This window comes from Heteronotia binoei, chromosome 13 (genome assembly GCF_032191835.1).
Source record: "Heteronotia binoei isolate CCM8104 ecotype False Entrance Well chromosome 13, APGP_CSIRO_Hbin_v1, whole genome shotgun sequence".
In the NCBI taxonomy this organism is placed as follows: Eukaryota; Metazoa; Chordata; class Lepidosauria; order Squamata; family Gekkonidae; genus Heteronotia; species Heteronotia binoei.
The window spans coordinates 79842345-79865487 of record NC_083235.1 but is presented as its reverse complement, the minus strand read 5'-3'; the positions used below and the strand labels follow the sequence as shown (position 1 = coordinate 79865487).

The following is a 23143-nucleotide window of genomic DNA, read 5'->3' as shown; positions in this document are numbered from 1 at the left end:
GGAAAATAATTCCTGGCAGTTCTGTGGTTTGGATCGGCAACATTAATTCTGGAAACTTTTGCTCTTCCCCCCCTGCCTCTGAAGAAAGTTTTGATTTCCCAGCTCCAAACAGTTGGGCGCATGTTCAATGGACCCCCTCCCCTCCCAGAAATCACCATCTGATTACGTATGCTCCAAGAAAGGAGCGTGATAGTATTGGATGTCTGATCGCACACAACAGAATGAATCGCATTCTTGGATGCTTGTCTGAACTGCCCTGCATCGAATCAATATTCAGCAGTTCAAATTTGAGCGCTATACACCCGCTTTTAATGGTACGTGTGACCGCACCCAAAGTGAGCTTTCCTATGCTCTTAAGCAGACAAATGGGAATGCTGCTTCCACTCCCATTTGTCTGATGAAGTCTGAAGAGCATACGAAAGCTTCCATTCAGAATAAAACTTAGTTGGTCTTAAAGGTGCATGTCTACTGCTTTGTAGTTCATTTAGAGTATAACAAATATTTGCTTTTAAAGGTTGGTGGGCATTTTATACTGACTTATAACAACTTCTGGTTGCAAGAAGAACACTTCTGAAAATTTCCAAAGTGGATTTTTACCTATTCTTGTTGGATGATATGGATATAACCCTTTAACCTTGTTTTTATTTATTATTTTATTCCTTTTATCTGTGGCTGGAATATTTTTGACATGGTTTAAATAATTTTGGCTTTCGATTCTTTTTTTTTTCATTATCAAATATGGGAACTTTTTCCTACTTTCTATTATGTTTTGCTTTTCTTTTTGGGAGTGCCTGGTTTCCTTTTCTTTTTTTTTGGATTATTGGTTTTTAATTCTTGAATTCACTCTTGAATTACAATAGGGCATTCAGGCCTAGATTACAAATTTATACTTTGAAGTTCCTGAAATTTGAAGTTATTCAAAGTTATTCAACTGAATCAGTATTGCTAGAGGACTTGTAATAGTGAATTGTTGTTGCTGTGAACTAAATTGTTTTGCCTATTGGCTAGTGTGTGGTTGGCTAAAAAGTTCTGTTTCTTACCATTGTTTTGGCTACCACAAATTGTTGATAGAAGCTGTTTTCTTTTTAAAACTATTTCATAATAAGGGCAGTGCTTTGTGGAGATTAGCTTATCTGTTATAAACAGGATCATAGTGCTTCAAAACAAATTCTGAAGAGGCATTATTGGACTTGTGGCTGTGAGTGTGCTTATTCTAATAAGAATGGACAAGAATGGGATTGGTTTCAAAGAAACAGTAAAAAAAAATAGAAAACAGAGAAGGAAAGCCATGCATGAAAGAAATGCAAAACACCTTAATGACTGCTATAGCACAGCTGACTAGCAAAGTAGACACTATTGGTGAACAGATTGCAGAGATTAAACAAGAGCTTTTGGAGAACAGCAGACAGACAGCAGAGACTAACGAAGTCTTAAAAGTATTAGATGGTCAGGTGGGTGACAGAGAATATCCAAAAGGTGGAACATCTTGAAAAGGAAGAGAATATACATGATTACAGACATTTGCAGTTGAAGTAGGCAAATTTTTGTTGTGGTCCAATTGAACTAGTTTTACGAAGTATTAATATCTGCTTAGTGGTTGTATGAATCGGTTCCTTCTCTTTCCACAATGAATAGAATTGTAAGCTTTATAGAATGTAAAAGGAAATTTTGAAAAAAACACTATGCGAATGCTTGTTATACTGCAATGGAACTCGTTAGTGTTACTAAGTATTGATATCTGCTTAGTGGCTGTATGACTCCATTCTTCTCTTTCCACAAAGAACACCATTGTAAGCTTTACAGAATGCAAAACACTAAGCAAACATTTGTTATAGTCCAATTGAACATTTATTGAGACCTGCTTAATTCTTGTATGATTCCGTTCATTCTCTTTCCACAATGAACAGCATTGCAAGCGGTATCGAAAGCAAAAGAGAATTTTGGAAAAAAATTAGAGAATGTTTGTAATAGTCCCATTGAATTATATGGTTACTATCTAGTAACTATTTGTGATATCCACAATGAAGGAGAATAAAGCATATTCTCCTTTCACAATGCATTGTGAGCAGCATAGAATAAAAAATAGAAATTTGGAAAAACACTAATCAAAAGCTTGTGATACTTCAATTGAACAAGTTAGTGTTAGTGTATTAATATCTGCTTAGTGATAGTATGACTACGTTCCTTCTCTTTCCACGAAACACCATTATGGAATGCAAAATAGAATTCTGGAAAAACAGTTTCTGATCGAACATTAGTGTTACTAAGTATTAATATATGCTTAGTGGTTGTATAGCAACTTTCCTTTACTTTGTGGATTTTGACAAAAACTACATGAATTGTAATACTGAAATACGTAGTGTTACTATTTATTGGTATCTTTTAAGTGTTTGCATGAAACCGATCTTTCTCTTTTCTCAATGAACAGCATTGAAAGTTTATAGAATGCAAAAGAGAATTTTGGAAAAACACTGCGAATATTTGTTAATCCCATTGAATTAGATACTGGTATTCTTCTCAGTGCTTGTAGGAATCCATTTCCTCCTTCCTTTTTCCTTTAGAAAAAGAATAGCATTGTATGCTGAATAGAATGCTAAGGTGAATTTTTGAAAAACACTAAGCAAAACTTTTGTTATAGTTATATAAGATTAGATAGTGTTACTAAGTATTGATAGTAACTTGTATGAATCCCCGTTCAATCTCTTTCCACAAAAAATACCATTGTAATAATAATAATAATAATAATAAATTTTTATTTATACCCCGCCATCCCCGCCGAGGCAGGCTCAGGGCAGCTTACAGGACATGGTACATACCATGATACAACAACAAGAAAATCAAACAATAACAATATAAAACTGTTCATACATTAATTAAATTACATAGTCTAAAATCCAGTAAAATTTAACGGTGCTGCAAACTCAGTATTTATAAAGATGGCTTGATGTTACTGCTAAGTTCAACTTAAAAGGCTAGTTGAAACAGGGTGGTTTTACAAGCCCTATGGAACTGGTTAAAATCCTGCAGGGCCCACACCTCCTCTGGCAGCTGGTTCCACCATTGGGGTGCCATTATCGAGAAGGCCTGCTCCCTAGTTGTTTTTAACTTCGCCTCCTTTGGCCCAGGGATTTTCAGAAGATTTTGTGAACTAGATCTCAGTGCTGTAGCAGGAAAAATCATAATCTGGGGAACATATGGAGAGAGATGGTCCCTAAGGTAGACAGGTCCTCGGCCATATAGGGCTTTAAAGGTAATAACCAGCACCTTGTAACAGACTCAGTATGCAATTGGCCGCCAGTGCAGTTCCTGCAGACTAGGCCTTACATGTTCCCATCGTGGTAGTCCCATTAACAGTCTGGCTGCTGCATTCTGCACTAGCTGTAGTTTCGGTACAGGGGCAGCCCCATGTAGAGGGCATTACAGTAGTCTAACCTCGAGGTGACCGTTGCATGGATCATTGTTGCCAGGTCGCCGCGCTCCAGGAAGGGAGCCACCTGCCTTGCCCGCCTAAGAGGAAAAAAGGCGGATTTAGCAGTGGCTGCTATCTGGGCCTCCATTGTCAGGGAAGACTCCAGTAGCACTCCCAAGCTTCTGACCCTGCGCACTGGGACCAGTGGCGCACCGTCAAAAGCTGGCAGGGCAATCCCCCCCCAGCCTGCCACGGCCTAGGCAAAGGACTTCTGTCTTCGCTGGGTTCAATTCCAGCCCACTCAGCCTGAGCCAATCTGCCACGGCTTGCAACGCCCGGTCCAGATTCTCAGGGACATCGTCAGTTCGGCCGTCCATCAATAGATAGAGCTGGGTATCATCAGAATACTGGTGACAACCCAGCCCATATCTCCAGGCAATCTGGGCAAGGGGGTGCATGTAAATGTTAAACAACATTGGGGAGAGAACAGCCCCCTGGGGCACCCCACAATTAAGTAGGTGTCTCTGGGAAAGTTCTCCCCCGATCGCCACCCTCTGTCCCCGACCTTCAAGGAAAGAGGAAAGCCACTGCAAGGCTGACCCCTGAATCCCTGCATTGGTGAGGTGGCGGCTCAGTAGCCGATGATCGACTATATCGAACACCGCCGATAGGTCTAACAACAGCAACACTGCCATACCGCCTCGATCCAGATGTCGCCGGAGATCATCCATGAGGGCGACCAACACTGTCTCTGCCCCATGGCCTGTGCGGAAACCAGACTGGAATGGATCTAAAGTGGAAGCGTCATCCAGAAGACTCTGCAACTGCAAGGCCACAGCCCTCTCTATCACTTTGCCCAAAAAGTGCAAATTTGAAACCGGCTGATAATGCACCAATACGGTCGGATCCGATGAAGTCTTTTTCAAGAGAGGGTGGACCACTGCCTCTTTCAGGGATAGTAACTTGTATGAATCCCCGTTCAATCTCTTTCCACAAAAAATACCATTGTAAACTTATTAGAATACAATGGTTAATTTTCGAAAAACACTAATGAATGTTTGTTATGCTTGCATTGAATTACATCCTTGATATCTCCTCATCGCTTATATGAATCACTTTCCACTATGCATTGTAAGCTGAATAGAATGCTATGGAGAAACACTAAGTAAAAGTTTGTTATAGTTATATAAGATTAGATAGTTACTAAGTATTTTATGGGGGATATCTCAAATAGTTACTAAGTTTATCTATGTCAATAGGACTATAACAAACATTCTCTACGTTTTTTTTCCAAAATTCGCCTTTGCTTACAATGGTGTTCTTTTTGGAAAGAGAAGGAACAGACTCATAAAATCAATCAGATATCAATGTCAGACGATGTAACTTTTCTTGAAATAAAATGCTTAACTGAACTGCTGCCATATTGAACTGCTCTTACTAACCATGAGAAAGACCTTGCATATCAAAGTAGGAAGTTGTAGATGCTGGTGCTTGGTGTGAACATTTCTTTCCCTTGATACTAACAAAGGCCAGAATTCCCCTTTGAAGATAAAGCGCCTCCAGGGACAGCCACTTGGCCATCCCCAGAAGACCAACCATAACAATAAGATAAGAGAAAGAGACCGTGTGAACCTTTGCACCTCAGTCCAGCAATGGTTAGAATTGTGGCTTTGTGTAATGCCCTTTGATGTATTCCCCTTAAAGCATGCTCTGTATTGCTACTTAGTATCAGTCTCAATTTTCTTCATTCTGATGCCTATGGATTATCAAATAAAGCCTAACTTTGCAACAATTCAAGGTCTAGTTGATTTGAGGTTCCATCGTCTGACATTCAATACTTTATGACACTAACAAGTTCAATTAGATTATAACAATTCACGTAGTCTTTTTCCAAATCTCTCTTTTGCATTGTAAAAAGCTTACAAAGGTGTTAATTATGGAATGAGAAGGGAGTCATATAATCACTAATCAATGCTTAGTAACACTTAGTTCTATTGTAGTATAACAAACATTCGCTTCTTGTTTTTCCAAAATTCTATTTTGCATTCAATACCACTCACAATGCAGTTCACTGTGGAAGGAGAATAAACGGATTCAAACAAGCACTGAGAACATCTCAAATAGATACTAGATAGAAACACTAACTCAATGGGACTATAGCAAACAGTGTTTTACCAAAATTCTCTTTTGCATTCTATAAAGCATACCATGCTGTTCATTGTTTACAGAGAATGAATGGATTCATAAAATCACTAAGCAGATCTCAATACTTTGTAACACTAACTAGTTCAATTGGAGTATAACAAAACATTCGTGTAGTATGTTTTGGAAATTCTCTTTTACATTCTAGAAAGATTACAATGGTGTTCATTGTGGAAAGAGAAAGAACAGATTAATGCTAGAACTAAGGCTATATCGGTAAACACTACCTATTTCAATTGGAGTATAATAAACATTCGTTTAGTGTTTTTCCAAAATTCTTGTTTGCATTCTATACAGCTTACCATAGTTCATAGTGAAAAGAGAATGGATTCATACAACCACTACAGTGAATAGAATGCTAAGGTGAATTTTTGAAAAACACTAAGCAGAACTTTGTTATAAATCTTCGAAAAACACTGAATGCTTGTTATGATTGCATTGAATTACATAGTTTTAGTAATCCTTGATATCTCCTCGGTGCTTATATGAATTTCTTTCCACTATGAACAGCATTGTACGCTGAATAGAATGCTATGGAGAATTATGGAAAAACACTAAGTAAATGTTTGTTATAGTTATATATGAGTGTTGTATCTCAGTTTCTCTTTCTGCAATGAACAGCATTGTAAGGAATTCTGCTGTGCATTCTTTTAAGCAAAAAATGGCTATTGTCTAAGGAGAATTATTGGATTCCTGTAAACACTGAGGAGGAATCACTACTGTAACAGAGTCCAAGTGAGCACAACAGACCATCCCATTGTTTTAATCAGGAATTCTGCTGTGTAAAATTAGGCTTTTACATTGTTACAAAGTAGTGATTTCTCCTAAGTGCTTTTAGGAATCCATTGATTTTCCTGAGAGAATAAACTGCCTTCTAAGGTTAATGCACAGCAGGAATCCTGAATAAAACCAAGAAATGTTTGTTATGCTCATTTTGACTCTATGTGTTACAATGTTACAAATAACTTTCTTCTCAGTGCTTACTGGAATCCATTGATTCTCCTTGGATCGATGTCGGGTGTTGGCTGTGAGCCAGTTTCCCCAAACAGCCTTCTATGCTTAGTAGAATTATGGAAAAACACTAAGTAAATGTTAGTTATAGTATATAGTGTTACTAGTATTGCTATCTCCTCAATTATTGTATGCATCTAATTTTTTTTAGATAATCTGAATATGTATCTGAAGAGAATGCAAAGGTGAAAGAGAAATGGATCTCTTCACTGAGAGTTGAGTCTGCAGCCACTCACAGAATGTCTGCTGTGGTGACCTGGCTGGCAGACCCGCAGCCACAGCATGTAGGAACTCTGCTGAGGCGTGCCTGGCATTACACAGGGGTTCTCGTTCCCCCCCTTTCTCCATTATCTTTGGTCTCCCCTCCTATACACTCTGGGGGGACAGACATTCCTGAATATACTCTGCCTGCCATTTCATCATCTTCCCCATGCCTTTTCCAACAAGTGCATGAAGTTTTGGAGGGACCCTAGAGTGGTCCCAACAATACTGGTTTAATAATAGATTGAGGTGCCCAGAGGCATCAGCATACTTGGGAGCGTGCGGTGCCCCAGCGGTGGCCCTGGGTTGGGGCACATGGGGTGGCTGTGCTCTCCAGGGCAAGCCGATGCCCATGCCATGCCCACTCACAGCTGGCTTTCCCTGTGGGAGCCATGGCCGTGTGCTGGGTAGGCCAAATGTGAGCGCGCACCTGCTCCTTATGCAGGTGCCCCCCCATGAAGCGCTGCAATGAGTCCTTTGGCCTCACCAAAAAGCGGGTCCGCTGCCTCATTGCTGAAGAGTCAACCTATGAAGAGGCAGTGGCCTGGGCCCTGACTGGTACTGAGGCTATAAAGGGACCCCCCCATTTATCCAGTTGCCATTGCTGGTCATGGTGTTGAGGTGATCTGCAGTAGTTCAGCACACTCCCCCCCACCCTGAGGGCCCCACTACCACGGGGCTGCCAGACACTGATGGCCCTGCCATCCCCCCCCCCGGTGATGCCCAGGAATCCTCGAGGGCTACCCCAAGCTCCACAGTCAATTCAGATCTGGGAGAGTGCTCTGGTAAGGTAGCCGAGGAGTGGTCATACCTGCCCAGCATGTCCGGGATGGAAGGTCACCAGGTCCTGCGTCCCCTCCACCCTGACCCATCAGGACCAGCGTCAGGAGGTGGCAGATCAGGAGGAGGACATGTCAAGTGAGGAGGGGATGGATGCTGGCATGGCAAGCCTCCGTCTGACCATGCATGATGAATGGCAAGAGGTCCCTCGAGGTGTGAGGGTGATCATGGGCCATTTCGCATCTGACCCCTGTCCCATTCTGCAGGTAGCCGCACCATGACACTAGCGGCCAATGTGGTGGAGAACAGAAAGCATTCCTGCACAGATGATTGGCCATGGCAGCCTCGCTCATGCTGCAGACCCTGGATCTGCCTACATCCCCACCCCATGTCCCGGGGGCCGGGAATGTGGGAGGGGCAGCCAAAGGACCCATACATGTGTGGCAGCCATCACCTTCCCCCGCCTCCAAGCCCTAGCCAGGAGGAGCAGATGAGGGAGCCGGGAGCGATGCAGAGGGGTGTGCAGATGGGCAGGAGCCAGGACCCAGAGCTCGGGGACCATGGCTGGCTCAGGGAATCCCCGCCACCCTGTCCTTCATGTGGGCGGCCATCAAGCGGAACCGAGTGGAGAGGCCCCGGAAATGGCGTGAGGCAACGGCCACAGCCCAATGCTGGATGGCAGGGATGAAGGGGACGATCTACAAAGCCATGAGCCACCTCTTCGGGCTCCTGGCCATGGCAAGACAATCACAGGAGTGAGGCGTGAAGATTGAGAGGCTACCAGTCCTGCCATTCCCAAGCCAGCCCCCCCAGAGAGGTGGGCAGGGGGGCATTGCACGTGGCCACCATCAAAGGCACCATCCTGGACGACATGGCTGCCCCTGCCTGGGTGCCTCCTGCCCTGTGGATATGTCCCATGGGCAACCACATGTGCCCTCGGCAGCTCAAGGCACATGCCTGTGAGTGCAATGGCCGAGAGCACTTCCGCGACCTGCCACTTTAATAAACCTTGTGATTATAAAGTGCACAGAGTCCTTATTCAAGGGGGAGGGCCTGGCTATGGGGGGTGGGCCAATGCACAAGTATGCATCATAGCAACCTCACGCCCCTCATGGGGGTGCTGTACACAGCAGGCGGGGATGAGCAGCAGCCACCCCGATGGAAGGCGCCAGCACCTGTGATGAGCAGCACCCGTGTCCTGCCAGGGGGCCCCTGTGACATGGAGGGGGCACCGACCAGGCAGGCAGCCCATGGGAGGGGAACTGCCAGGGGCTGGGCACCACCCTTTTGCCAGGGAGGCTGCTCCATGGAGCTTGCTGTAAGTGTACCCCGGGTTGCACGACAGGGGTAGGGCATACAGGCAGCCTATCTGTGGGGATCGCTCTCTCCACTGCTGGGTGTCATGTCCCTGCCGCATTGGCCTCCCTGCTGTCCCTGCCCGCAATTTCTCTGGGATATCCCCTCCTGCAAAAATCCCTCGTCATCCTTTCCCATTCTCTAACATAATCCCTTTGAATTGTTGAATTCTGTTTGATTCTCAAAAATTGCCCAAATGGCAAATTTTGTCTAAGATGTCGGGGATGGAAAACCTAAATGAGGTTCTATCCATAGTTTTTCTAAAGCGTTTAACTGCCAGACTTCCCAAAATATACTGTTACATCCAAAAAATCAATGGACTGCTGTCTGGCCCTGCAAGTGTATTGTATGCTAGGGTGGATACCATTAATCCACTCCACAAACTATCCCACTGAAGATGAGTCACTCAGAACCACGATGAAACAAAAATATATAACAATAGCATCAAAAAATGGATTTCTTTCCTGATCATGAATAGATAATTTCTTCAGTTCTCCCATAAACAGATTGGCCAGACTGGGAGCAAAGGTTGTGCCCATCGCAACCCCTTTGGTCTGCCAATAAAACTCTTCTTGAAACTTAAAGAAGTTATTTTCTAGTATGTCAGTGAGTTCCATCAGCACAAAAGTGGGTGGATACTTCTCAGGTCTAATCTCTAATGATCTTTCTATAGTCATTCGGGCTTCATATAATGGTATACTTGTATACAACGAGACTACATCCAAAATCAGTAATGTGGATCCTGCTGAAACTCTAAGTCTCTCTACTTTGCCAATTAAGTCACTGGTGTCCCTTATGTAGGATTTAAGCTGTTGGACTTGGAGTTTAAGGAAAAAATCTATATATTGTGAAATCCAAAAGAGGTTCATTCCCTGAAAAATGGGTTTCCCTGGTGTGTGTGTGGGGAAACCCCCGTGAATCTTGGGCAAAGTGTATAAAATTGGTGTTCTGGGGTGTTGCTTGTACAAAAAAAACATGTAAATCCTTATCAATATGGCCCACAAATGAAAATCCATTGATTTTAGTCAAAAATTCCGCTGTGCATAATATTAAGCACAGAAGGCTGTTTATTCTCCAAGGAGATTCAATGGATTCCAGTAAACGCTAAGAAATCTTTGCTTTGTTATATTGTAACATAGAGAGTCAAAGTCAGCATAACATAAAGTCCCTGTCAGACGATGGAGTTTCAAATCAACCAGACCTTGAATTGTTGCAAAGTTAGGCTTTATTCGATAATCCATAAGTATCTGAATGAAGGAAGATTGAGACTGATACATTGTAGCATTAGGAGGCCGGCTATATTGGGATACATCAAAGGGAATCATACAAAGCCACAATTCTAAACATTGCCGAGGTGAGGTGCAAAGATTCACACGGTCTCTCCCTCTTATCTTATTGTTACTGCTAGTCTTCCGAGGATAGCCAGGTGGCTGTCCCTGGAGGTGCCTTATCTTCAAAGAGGGGAATTTCTGCCTTTGTTAGTGTCAAGGGAAAGAAAGGTTCACAGCAAGCATTGGTAACATCTGCATTTTCTACTTTGATATGCAAGGCCCTTTCCCATGGTTAGTAACAGAGTTCAAAGATGGCTACAGTGCAGCTAAGCATTTTATTCAGTAAAGTTACATCGGCTGACAGTCCCTTGGTTTCATTCAGGAATTCTGCTACACATTGTATTAAGCTTAGAAGGTTGTTTATTCTCCAAGGAAAATCAATGGGTTCCTGTAAGCACTGAGAAGAAATCACTACTTTGTAACTTTGTAACACCTAGAATGAAAGTGATCCCTTGGTTTTTTTCAACATACATAACATACAATCCCTTGGTTTTTTTCAACAATTCTCCTGTGCATACTATTAAGCAAAGAAGGATGTTAATTGTCAAAGGAGAATCAATGGCTTACCGCAAGAACTGAGGAGAAATCACTAATTTGCAACATGGTAACACAGAGAGTGAAAGCGAATTTAACATACAATCTCAAAGTTTGATACAACAATTCTGCTGTGCATTCTATTAAGCATAGAAGGCTGTTTATTGTCTAAGGAGAATCAATAGATTCTTGTAAGCACTGAGAATACATTGCTAGGTGAATTTTGGAACAACACTAAGCAAAAGTTTTTATAGTATATTGGATTAAATAGTGTTATTAAGTATTGCCATCTCCTCAGTGCTTTTATGAATCCATTCAATCTCTTTCCACAAATAATACCATTGTAAACAGATTAGAATAAAATGGTTAATTTTAGAAAAATACTAAGCGAATGTTTGTTATGGTGACATTGAATTACATCGTTTTAGTAATTCCTGATATCTCCTCAGTGTTTATCCATTCAATCTCTTTCCACTATGAACAGCATTGTAAAATGAAGAGAATACTATGGAGAATTATGGAAAAACAGTAAATAAATGTTTGTTATAGTTATATAAGATTACATACTTACTAACTATTTCTATCTCCTCAGTCCTTGTATGCATCTTCTTATTCTCTATGCACAATGAATAGCATTGTATGCTGAATAGAATGCTAAGGTGAATTTATGAAGAACACAAAGCAAATGTTTGATATAGTTATATAGGATTAGATAGTGTTACTAAGGATTGGTATTTCCTCCGTGGTATCAATCTGTCCCATCTCTTTCCAAAAGTATTGCATTGATTAGAATACAATTAATTTTCGAAAAACACTATGGACGTTATGGTTACATTGAATTACATAGTTTTAGTAATCCCAGATATTTCCTCAGTTCTCATATTAATAAATCTCTTTCCACTATGAACAGCATTGTATGCTGAAGAGAATACTATAGAGAATTATGGAAATGTTTGTTATAGTTATATAAGATTACATAGTTACTCAGTATTGCTCTCTCCTCAGTGATTGCATGCATCTTCTTAATCTCCTTACACAATGAATAGCATTGTGTGCTGAATACAATGCTAAGGTGAATTTTGGAACAACACTAAGCAAAAGTTTTTATAGTATATTGGATTAAATAGCATTACTAAGTACTGCTATCTCCTAAGTGCTTGTATGAATACGTTCAATCTTTTCCCACAAAGAACACCATTGTAAATGGATTAGAATAAAATGGTTAATTTTCACAAAATACTAAGCGAATGTTTGTTATGGTTACATTGATTTACATCATTTTAGTAATCCCTGATATCTCCTCAGTGTTTATATGAATCTGTTCAACCTCTTTCCACTATGAGCAGCATTGAAAGATGAATAGAATGCTATGGAGAATTATGGAAACTAACTAAGTAAATGTTTGTTATAGTTATAAGATTATATATTCTTACTATGTACAGCTATCTTCTCAGTCCTTGTATGCATCTTCTTATTCTTTATGCACAATGAATAGCATTGTACACTGAATAGAATGATAAGGTGAATTTATGAAGAACACGAAGCAAATGTTTGTTATAGTTATATTGGATGAGATAGTGTTACTAAGGATTGGTATCTCCTCAATGTTATCAATACGTTCAATCTCTTCCCAAAAAGAATTGCATTGATTACAATACAACAATTAATTTTCGAAAAACACTATGAATGTTATGGTTACATTGAATTATATAATTTTAGTAATCCCTAATATCTCCTCAGTGCTCATATTATCAATCTCTTTCCACTATGAACAGCATTGTAAGCGGAATACAATGCTATGGAGAATTATGGAAAAAACAGTAAATAAATGTTTGTTATACTTATATAAGATTACATAGTTACTAAGTATTGCTGTCTCTTCAGTGCTTGTATGCATCTTCTTAATCTCCTTACACAATGAATAGCATTGTATGCTGAAAACAATGCTAAGGTAAATTTTGGAAGAACACTAAGCAAATGTTTTAATAGTATATTGTATTCAATAGTGTTACTAAGTATTGCTATCTCCTCAGTGCTTGTATGAATCCACTCAATCTCTTTCCACAAAGAATACCATTGTAAACAGATTAGAATAGAACGGTTAATTTTCAAAAAATAGTAAGCGAATGTTTGCTATGGTTACATTGAATTACATCGTTTTAGTAATCCCTGATATCTCCTCAGTGCTCATATTAATCAATCTCTTTCCACTATGAACAGCATTGTAAACTGAATAGAATGCTATGGAGAATTATGGAAAAACAGTAAGTAAATGTTTGTTATAGTTATATAAGATTACATAGTTACTAACTATTGCTATCTCCTCAGTCCTTGTATGCATCTTCTTATTCTCTATGCACAATGAATAGCATTGTATGCTGAACAGAATGCTAAGGTGAATTTACGAAGAACACGAAGCAAATGTTTTTCATAGTTATATTGGATTAGATAGTGTTACTAAGGATTGGTATCTCCTCCGTGGTATCAATCCGTCCAATCTCTTTCCAAAAAGAATTGCATTGATAAGAATAAAACAATTAATTTTTGAAAAACACTATGAACATTATGGTTACTATGAATTACATAATTTTAGTAATCCCTGATATCTCCTCAGTGCTAATATTAATTAATCTCTTTCCAATATAAACAGCATTATAAACTGAATAGAATGCTATGAATTATGGAAAAACAGTAAGTAAATTTTTGTTATAGTTATATAAAATTACATAGTTACTCAATATTGCTCTCTCCTCAGTGCTTGTATGCATCTTCTTAATCTCCTTTCACAATGAATAGCATTGTATGCTGAATACAATGCTAAGGTGAATTTTGGAAGAACACTAACCAAAATTTTTATAGTATATTGGATTAAATAGCGTTACTAAGTATTGCCATCTCCTCAGTGCTTTTATGAATCCATTCAATCTCTTTCCACAAAGAATACCATTGTAAACAGATTAGAATAAAACTGTTAATTTTCAAAAAATGCTTAGCGAATGTTTGTTATGGTTACATTGAATTACATAGTTTTAGTATTCCTTGATATCTCCTCAGTGCTTGTATGAATCCGTTCAATCTCTTTCCACTATGAACACTAATGTAAGCTGAATAGAATGCTATGGAGAATTATGGAAGAACACTGATTAAATGTTTGTTATAATTTTATTGGATTAGATAGTGTTACTAAGTATTGCTCTCTCCTCAGCGTGTGTATGAACCGTCTAAGTCTCTTTACACAATGAACAGCAGTGTGCGCTGAATGGAATGCTAAGGTGAATTTTGGAAGAATACTAAGCAAAAGTTTGTAATAGTTATATTGCATTAGTGTTACTATGTATACATATCTTCTCAGTGCTTGTATAAATCCGTTCAATCTCTTTCCAAAAAGAATAGCATTGTAAAATGATTAGAATAAAAAGATTAATTTTCGAAAAACACTAAGTGAATGTTTGTTATGGTTACATTGAATTACAACGTTTTAGTAATCCCTAATATCTCCTCAGTGCTTATATTAATCAGTTCAATCTCTTTCCACTATGAACACCAATGTAAACTGAATAGAATGCTATGGAGAATTATGGAAACTAACTAAGTAAATGTTTGTTATATTTATATTGGATTAGATAGTGTTACTAAGTATTGCTCTCTCCTCAGCATGTGTAAGAATCTTATTACTCACTTTACACAATGAAAAGCAACGTGCATTGAATAGAATGCTAAGGTGAACATTTGCTATCTCCAAAGTGATTGTATGCATCTTCTTAATCTCCATACACAATGAATAGCATTTATCAGACACTGGAAACCTTTAATGTTATGATATAATGCTGTATTCAAACTGCAATGAGTTGCTTGACTTAACTGACTCCATTTTCTAACATTTGCTACTAGCCCCAAATAGAAACCTTGCATATCAAAGTAGAGGTTAAGCTGTTACTAACCCTACTGTGAATTCCTGTCCTTGGTACTAACAAAGGCAACAACCCTTTGAAGATAAAATGCCTCAGGGACAGCTAGCAGAGCTGTTTCTGTGAGAATGGGAACCACAACAAGATAAGGGAAAGCAAATGTATGAAATGTATCACTGTAGTGTGGGAATGTAGATTTGTTTAGAAAACCTTTGATGTGCTTCTAGTTAAAACATCTATGCTCTAGGAAAGAGTATCAGTTCCAATGTATCCATGCTCAGAAACCTTGGGCTATCAAATAAAGTCTTAACATTGTAACAAATGGAAGTCTGCCTAATTTGAAGTTCCACTGTCTGACATTTTGGAACTGATCCAATACGGGTTTATCCGAACTGGCAACTTTTTAAGCTGAATGGCTGCCAAATTTCCAGATAACAGAGGACACACCGAACCTGTGGATGAGCCGAAGACCCCGCCGGGAGTCAACGTTGAAAGACAGAAAGGGGGGTCCCCGCTACACTTCACGACCCTTCTCGTCACCCCGCAGAAGTGGAAGCCCCGCACCTCAACAGCACTCATGGACGAGGTGGCGGGATGATATGGAAACATGTTTGCCAGATCGGGTAATGGGGGAGACGATGTCCCGGCTGATGAGGAAGACCGAGACGGAAGCCAAGCCCCGGGGGGGGGGGGGGGAGAAAGCGTCGAACAGTTGAGAGATGAGATGCGGAACTGGATAAAGGAGATCCAAAATGAGATCCAAGTTAACACGGTGCACATCGCATGTGAAGTGCAGCGGCAGCTGGATCAGATGCAGGAGCAACTGTGACCCCCACCTGCTCTGCCAGCACCCCGACCCGACCTACCGGAGCCACGACCGGACTGGCCGGCGCCACAGCCAGACCAGCCAGCGATCCCACCGGGGGAGCCAGCCGAGCCACTGGCCCCAGCGGAACCACCAGTGTTTCCGAGCCCCGTCACCCCGCCGATCCCAGCACCTCCACCAGCGTGGCTGATAATACCGTTTGGCCCACAGCCTCCTATGCCCTGGGGTGGGGGCAGGGGCCGGGGGCTAGATATCACGTTTGATGGCGACCCGGAGGAAGTGGAGTACTTCATCATCCAGTGCAACAGCTACATGACCCACTGGGGAAACACCTTCCCGAATGAGCTCAGCCGAGCGGACTACTTAGGGTCGAAACTGAAAGGAGCGGCAAGACGATGGTATGTGAGCTTGTATGAAAGTCAGGCCCCCGAGTTAACCAACGTGGTGGGCTTCCTGCAAGCGATGCTGCAACAGTACGGGGATACACTCCAAGAAGTGAGAGCCCTTACCGCCCTGCGTGAATTGCAACAGTGGTCAAAGTCAGTGAGAGAGTACACAGCCGACTTTAGGGCCTACTGCTGCAAGGTCTGGGGCTGGAACGAAAGGATGAGGATTGAAGCCTACCAACGGGGCCTTAATGCGAGCCTCCTCGACTGGGCTTTCCAGCAGGCACGTCCCACCACCCTAGTGAGGTGGATACAACTGGCGGGGGAGGTCGCGAACAACATGAAGCACATAGCCCTGCAACAACAGCAGCAGCAGGGGGCAAATGCGGGGGGGGGGGGAGAAACCAGGTTGGGGTCCAAAGCTGAGCCCAAGAAAACACCGGCCCAAGGAGAATCCCCCAAGCCGACACTAGGCCGGAGGTTTTAGTTTAGTTTATTTACGATTTATATCCCGCCCTTCCCACCAAAGTGGCTCAGGGCGGCTCACAGCACATAAAATCTAACATAAAAATATTAAATTTAAACATTTTACACAGTTAAAACATTACAAAACATAACAGCAGTCTAATAAAACTACACTCAGTTTACAATGCCGGTTAGTTATAAGCCAGCCGGAAGAGGGCTGTCTTGCAGGCCCTGTGGAACTGAGCAAGGTCCCGCAGGGCCCTCACCTCTTTCGGCAGCTGGTTCCACCAGGAAGGGGCCATTACAGAGAAAGCCCTGCCCTGGTAGATTTCAGGTGGGCTTCCTTTGGCCCGGGGACAATGAGAAGGTTTTGGGTTCCCGATCTCAGTACTCTCTGGGGAACATGTGGGGAGAGACAGTCCCTCAGGTAGGCAGGTCCTAGGCCATATAGGGCTTTAAAGGTAATGACCAGCACCTTGTACCGAACTTGGTATATTATTGGCAGCCAGTGCAGAACCCAGAGCCCCGGCCGAATGTGCTCCCATCTTGGGAGCCCCAATAACAACCGGGCGGCGGCATTCTGCACTAACTGCAACTTCTGGGTTCGGCACAAGGGCAGCCCTATGTAGAGTGCATTGCAGTACTCCAACCTCGAGGTGACCATTGCATGGATCACCGTTGCTAGATCGTCACGCTCCAGGAAGGGGGCCAACTGCCTTGCCCGCCTAAGATGAAAGAATGCGGACTTGGCAGTGGCTGCTATCTGAGCCTCCATCATTAAGGAAGGCTCCAATAGTACCCCCAAGCTTTTGACCCTGTCCGTCACTATCAACGGCGCACCATCAAAAGCTGGCAGGGGGATTTCCCCTCCCGGACCCTGACGACCCAAGCAAAGGACCTCTGTCTTCACCGGATTTAGCCTCAGCCCACTCAGCCTGAGCCACCCAGCCACGGCCTGTAATGCCCGGTCCAGATTTTCTGGGGCGCAGGCCGGCTGTCCATAAGCAGATAGAGCTGGGTGTCATCAGCATACTGGTGACAACCCAGCCCATACCTTCGGGCAATCTGGGCAAGGGGACGCATATAGATGTTAAATAACATTGGGGATTGAACCACACCCTGAGGCACTCCGCAGTCAAGCGTGTGTCTCCGGGACAGTTCACCCCCAATCGCGACCCTTTGTCCCTGACCTTCAAGGAAAGAGGAAAGCCATTGTAAGGCCAACCCCTGAATCCCCGCGTCGGCGAGGCGGCAGGTCAGTAATCGATGGTCGACCGTATCGAACGCTGCCGATAGGTCCAACAGCATCAGCATTGCCGAGCCGCCCCGATCCAGATGCCGTTGAAGGTCATCTACCAGGGCAACCAACACTGTCTCCATCCCATGGCCCGGGTGAAAGCCGGACTTAAGGGGATCGAGGACGGAAGCATCCTCCAGGAAGGTCTGTAACTGCATCGCCACTGCCCTCTCAATAAGTTTGCCCAAAAAGGGCAAATTTGAGACCGGCCGATAGTGTGCCAATTCGGCCGGATCTAACGTTGTTTTTTTTCAAGAGGGGGCGGACCACCGCCTCTTTAAGCGCTGATGGAAAATGCCCCTCCAATAGGGATCTTTTTATGATATCCTGTATAGGATATCTCAGCTCCCTCTGGCAGGTCTTAATAAGCCAGGAGGGGCACAGGTCCAATTTACAAGTTGTTGGGCGTGCAGATAGGAGGATCCTGTCAACTTCTTCCAGGCTGAGAGCACTGAAGCCTGAAGGTGTAAACTTATTTCCTGAGAACCAGGAGCACCAAGCACACACCCTAGACTTTTGTCCAGTGGGCAGATAGTCATACATATGACACTTAGTGCAAAACACCGGATAGCTCCCAATCCCCTGCTGGCATTCTGTCTTCATAATTGCTTTGTTAATTTTTAGTTTTAAAAAATAAATATATACAATCCTCCTTTTAATACCCTGCATGTTTATGTGGCTATCTTAATGGAAAGTCTACTTACCTTATTGGGAACACAAGGAGACTAAGACCCTGGCTTCCTCACCCTGACTTCCTGGTCCTTCCTGGGCTTCTTTCAGAGCCCCTAGGCTAAGAGCCACAGGGAAAGAGTCCTTTAGCTCTTGCAAAGGCTTGTACCTTACAATGCATTTGAACCTTTTCCCAAGAGATTTGCCTCTTTCACAGAGGAAGATCACTTGGTTGGCATTCCCAGGTTCAGTTCCTGGCATCCCTGGTTAGAATTATGACGTATCTTCAGACTGAATCGTAGCATGCAGGAACCTTGGTTCTGAGGTCACATGCTACCCGGTTCTGTGTCTGCTTTTTGTCAATCCCTCTGCTGACAGAGTTGTACAAAGCAGGAGTCAAGTAGCACCTTTAAGACCAACAAAGTTGTATTCAGAATGTAGGCTTTTGAGTGCTCTAAGCAGACTTCATCAGACAATATTAAGGAATGGCAAGCAGTCCTAAATGTAGAGAAAGTGGGCTGTGAGTTAGTATGCAGAGTCATGAAAATGTTTTTTAGCAGATTAAAAGAATCATGAGTTGGAGTCTGGTGTCTGTTAGTTAGTGTTAACTGGACTGAAACAACAATAAAAGGTGTTATAAAGCAGATTTATGTCCATGTACTGAACCCATTAGTCATCTTGAAGTGAAGTGCAATAAAAGTGAGTCTGTTGTAATGTTTTTGTTGTTCAGTCACTTGGTCATCTTCCAACATTATATATGCCATTAAATGTCAACAATGTCCTTCAGTTCTCTACATAGGGCAAACAGGACAAACCCTACGACAAAGGATAAATGGACACAAATCTAACACCAGGAATCACAAACCTGAGAAACCCAAAGGACAACATTTTAACCTTCCATAACATTCAATGGATGACCTCAAAGCTGCTGTTTTGCTGCAAAGGAACTTCAAGAACAAAATGGAGAAGGAAATTGCTGAATTATAAATTATTATGAAACTTGGAACAAATACCTCCCCAGGACTGAACAGAGATGTTGTTTTTTTATCTCATTACATATACTAAACCCACTTTCACCAAGTATAGCTTGTTGTAACCCGTGCCCTCTCTTTAAACCAGAGACTGAACAACAAAAACATTCAGGGCGTTTTCGCACTGACCTTAATCGGCAGCGACGCCCCTCTTCACCGCGCAGGATCTGTGCGGATTTCGCACTAATTGCCGCGGAGCACCCGGAAGAGCCGGAAAGTCCCGCGGCTTTTGCGGCGCAAATGGAAACTGGTTTTTGGCGGTTTCCGTTTGCACCGCAAAAGCCGCGGGACTTTCCGGCTCTTCCGGGTGCTCCGCGGCAATTAGTGCGAAATCTGCGCAGATCCTGCGCGGTGAAGAGGGGCATCGCTACCGATTAAGGTCAGTGCGAAAACGCCCTCAGTGTTTTGTTTATAAAAGCCCTCTAGAAATAACAAATTCTGTGTACACATATTTTTCCCTATGCTTCCTCCAGTTATGTCCAAGTAGTGTACATAGTTATCTCTCCTGTTTCATTCATTTATTTTCTTCTTTTCACTATTAGTTCTGTTTAACCTATCATAGAGTCAACCCAATGGTCAATATGCATCCTGAACATCTTATTAATATCATTCTTTTACTTATAGTTTTGTGGTGCCATAATCCCTAACACTTAGGAGAAACAATAATCAACAATGGAATCACAGTGGAGATACATTACAAACAACAAACTGTGATGTAAATAGGCTATCATACTTTTTAATATGTATATATAATTACTTAACAATATACATACTTTTAAAATATGAAACTACTTTTGGATTGACAAATGTCTTTGATACAAAAATCCACAATAACAACCATAGGAGACATTTAAACCAATTTCAACAGAGTCCATAGTGATCTTAGTGGTACAACATACAAGAAACTAGTTACAATAAACGCGTTTCGTGTTACCCTTCATCAGTATTATAAAAGTCTTTGTCCTACAGAAAGCCTCAGTGCTTGTATGGGAAGTGTTTTGGCCAGCAATAAATTGGAAGATTTTGCACATGCTTTGAGTGAAGGAAACTCGCTTACTCCTTTATTGTATACAGCTCAACAAGAAAAGGACTTTTATAATACTGATGAGGGGTAACATGAAATGCATTTATTGTAAGAGAGCCAGTTTGGAGAGCCAGTTTGGTGGAGTGGTTAAGTGTGCGGACTTTTATCTGGGAGAACCGGGTTTGATTCCCCAGTCCTCCACTTGCACCTGCTGGAATGGCCTTGGGTCAGCCATAGCTCTGGCAGAGGTTGTCCTTGAAAGGGCAGCTGCTGTGAGAGCCCTCTGCGGCCCCACCCACCTCACAGGGTATCTGTTGTGGGGGAGGAAGGTAAAGGAGATTGTGAACCGCTCTGAGTGTCTTCGGAGTGGAGGGTGGGATATAAATCCAATATCATCATCTTCTTCTTCTAACTAGTTACTTGTATGTTGTACCACTAAAATCACTATGGGCTCTGTTTAAATGTATCTTATGTTTTGTTATTGTGGATTTTTGTATCAAAGACATTTGTCAATCGAAAAGTAGTTTTATATTTTAAAAGTATGTATATTGTTAAGTAATTATATTTATAAAAAAGTATGGTAGCCTATTTACATCACAGTTTATAACGGTATAAAATTTCCCTCTTGCACTAGAGTCTTGTTCAGAGTAGTAGTTTTCTAATCCAGCTGGGATGCACTGATTGTTCTTGAAGACAAAGCCTTCCGGACAGGTGTGGTCATACTTGTAAACCTTGTAGACGACCAGAAATACAACACAAGTAAGAAAGGCAAGGGCAAAAAGAACCAAAACGGTTACCTTAAACCGTTCTGAGACACCTTCAGTGATGCTGATCGTGAACTCAGCTATTTTAGGTGTGCGGAATTTCCCTTTCTTGCGGTCTGGTTCATATTCCGTTTTTGTCTTGACCACCACCTTGTCGGGGGGTGGGAACTGGAGCTGATTGACGTCGAGGGGCGTGATGAGCAAGATGGTGTCGAAGCCGTCCTCGGCGGGGGGCTGCTTGGGGCTCTTCTCGCCGAAATGGCTGCCCAGCTTCACCATGGCGGCGGCGGCGGCGAGAAGGAAGGAGCAGAGCCTCCTGCGGGCGGCTGTGCGGGCGGCTGTGCGGGGCGCCTGGTGGCGCAAGGCGAAGAGTTTGTTGTTTGTTTACATCACAGTTTGTTGTTTGTTTTTTGTAATGTATATCCACTGTGATCCCATTGTTGATTGTTACTTCCTACCTGAAAGATGGCAACCCTAGGAAAAATGGAGATGAGAATAATATATGCTGCGTTGAGCTTTTTAGGGGAAGGATAGGATTTTTAAAAATGTAATTAATAAAAAATATAGACCCTGGCCATTCCCTTCAGGCTTACAATCAGATCTGATTTAAATGAAATTTTGATGTGTAGGAAGATCTTGTCCATGTACTCTTTCACAGACCAGCGTTTTGCTGAATCTGGGTTTTTGGCTAGGGTTCCGAGACCCCCCCCCCAGTGAAGGTGGGTGTTCCCTGCCACCAGGCCCCATTGCCCCACTGTGGATCAGTTGGAGAGCTGGGGGGACTTACCCAGAAAAAGAGTGAGGCCCAGCCAACATTTCAGTGATGTGTCTGTCACTTTCTCTGTGACCCGGAAGTTATGTCATTGTGTTGGCAATGTTGGGCTGATGCTCTGGTATTTGAGCAAAAACTCTATGGTAGAAGCTGAATTTACCATAGAGCTTTTGCCCAAATACATGAGTGTCACCCTGTCAGCACTGCATAATGATGTCACTTCCAGATCACATTGGAAGTGATGTAGACACATTGCTGCAACATCGGCTGGGACTCCCTCCCACTCCTGGTAAGTCCCCCTAACCCCTGCCAGTTGCTGGCAACCCTATTTCCATTTATTTTTCACATGCCAGAGTTCCATATCCCAGATGAGCATTGAACTGGTTCACAAATGTGCATTACACACATTGGGTATGTGCAATATCACATAGGTAAGTCCTTGTTCACATTCAAATAGGTAAGCTGAGAAATGCTAGGGAAAGGAAATAGATATAAAAGAAGAAGAGTTGAGTTTTATACTGTGTTTTCTCTACCCTAAGGAGTCTCAAAGCAACTTACAACTGCCTTCCCTTCCTCTCCCCTCAACAGGCATCTTGTGAGGTAGGTGGGGCCAGGGCTTGTCTTGTAGAAAAAGCCCAGCAGGAACTCATTTGCATATTAGGCCACACTCCCTGCCATCACCATTGTTTCATACCCCCTCCCCCCTGACAACAAGCCAGCCAGAACTGCGTTCCTGTGTGTTCCTGCTCAAAAAAAGCCCTGGGTGGGGCTGAGAGAGTTCTGAGAGAATTATGACCCAAGGTCTCCCAGCAGGCTTCTTGTGGAACAGTGGGGAATCAAACCTGGTTCTCCAGATTAGAGTCCACTACTTTTAACCACTATACCATGAAAGAGTGTGACAAGGCCAGGGTTTTTAATCAGGTATTGAAATATGCAAAAGAAGAAGCTAGACAAGCAGTAGGATGCTTTGAAAAATATAAAGTTATTTCAGAACATGCAGCATAAAAGGCAAAGCAGAGGATAAATAAAGTAAACAAACAGAATAAAGCTCAAAAGGGAGAAAAGTTAAGGAAAGAGCAGTAAGAGATGAGAAGGTGCAACTAAATGCTGACTTGGA

General features: G+C 42.4%; 1 protein-coding gene across 1 annotated transcript; it reads right to left on the bottom strand.

The window, feature by feature from the left end:
- Positions 1-19039: 19039 nt before the first annotated feature.
- On the bottom strand, positions 19040-21549 carry LOC132581082 (neuronal vesicle trafficking-associated protein 1-like). Its single transcript, XM_060252116.1, has 2 exons — positions 21084-21549; positions 19040-19048 (listed from the first exon to the last, which is right to left on the bottom strand). Exons 1-2 carry the CDS (start codon positions 21531-21533, stop codon positions 19040-19042), a joined length of 459 nt encoding a protein of 152 aa, XP_060108099.1. The 5' UTR covers positions 21534-21549.
- Between the last annotated feature and the right edge of the window lie 1594 nt (positions 21550-23143).

What these genes read in the sequence shown, in the direction of transcription:
- LOC132581082 (XM_060252116.1), bottom strand. Translation starts at nt 21,533, where the DNA reads ATGGTGAAGCTGGGCAGCCATTTCGGCGAGAAGAGCCCCAAGCAGCCC.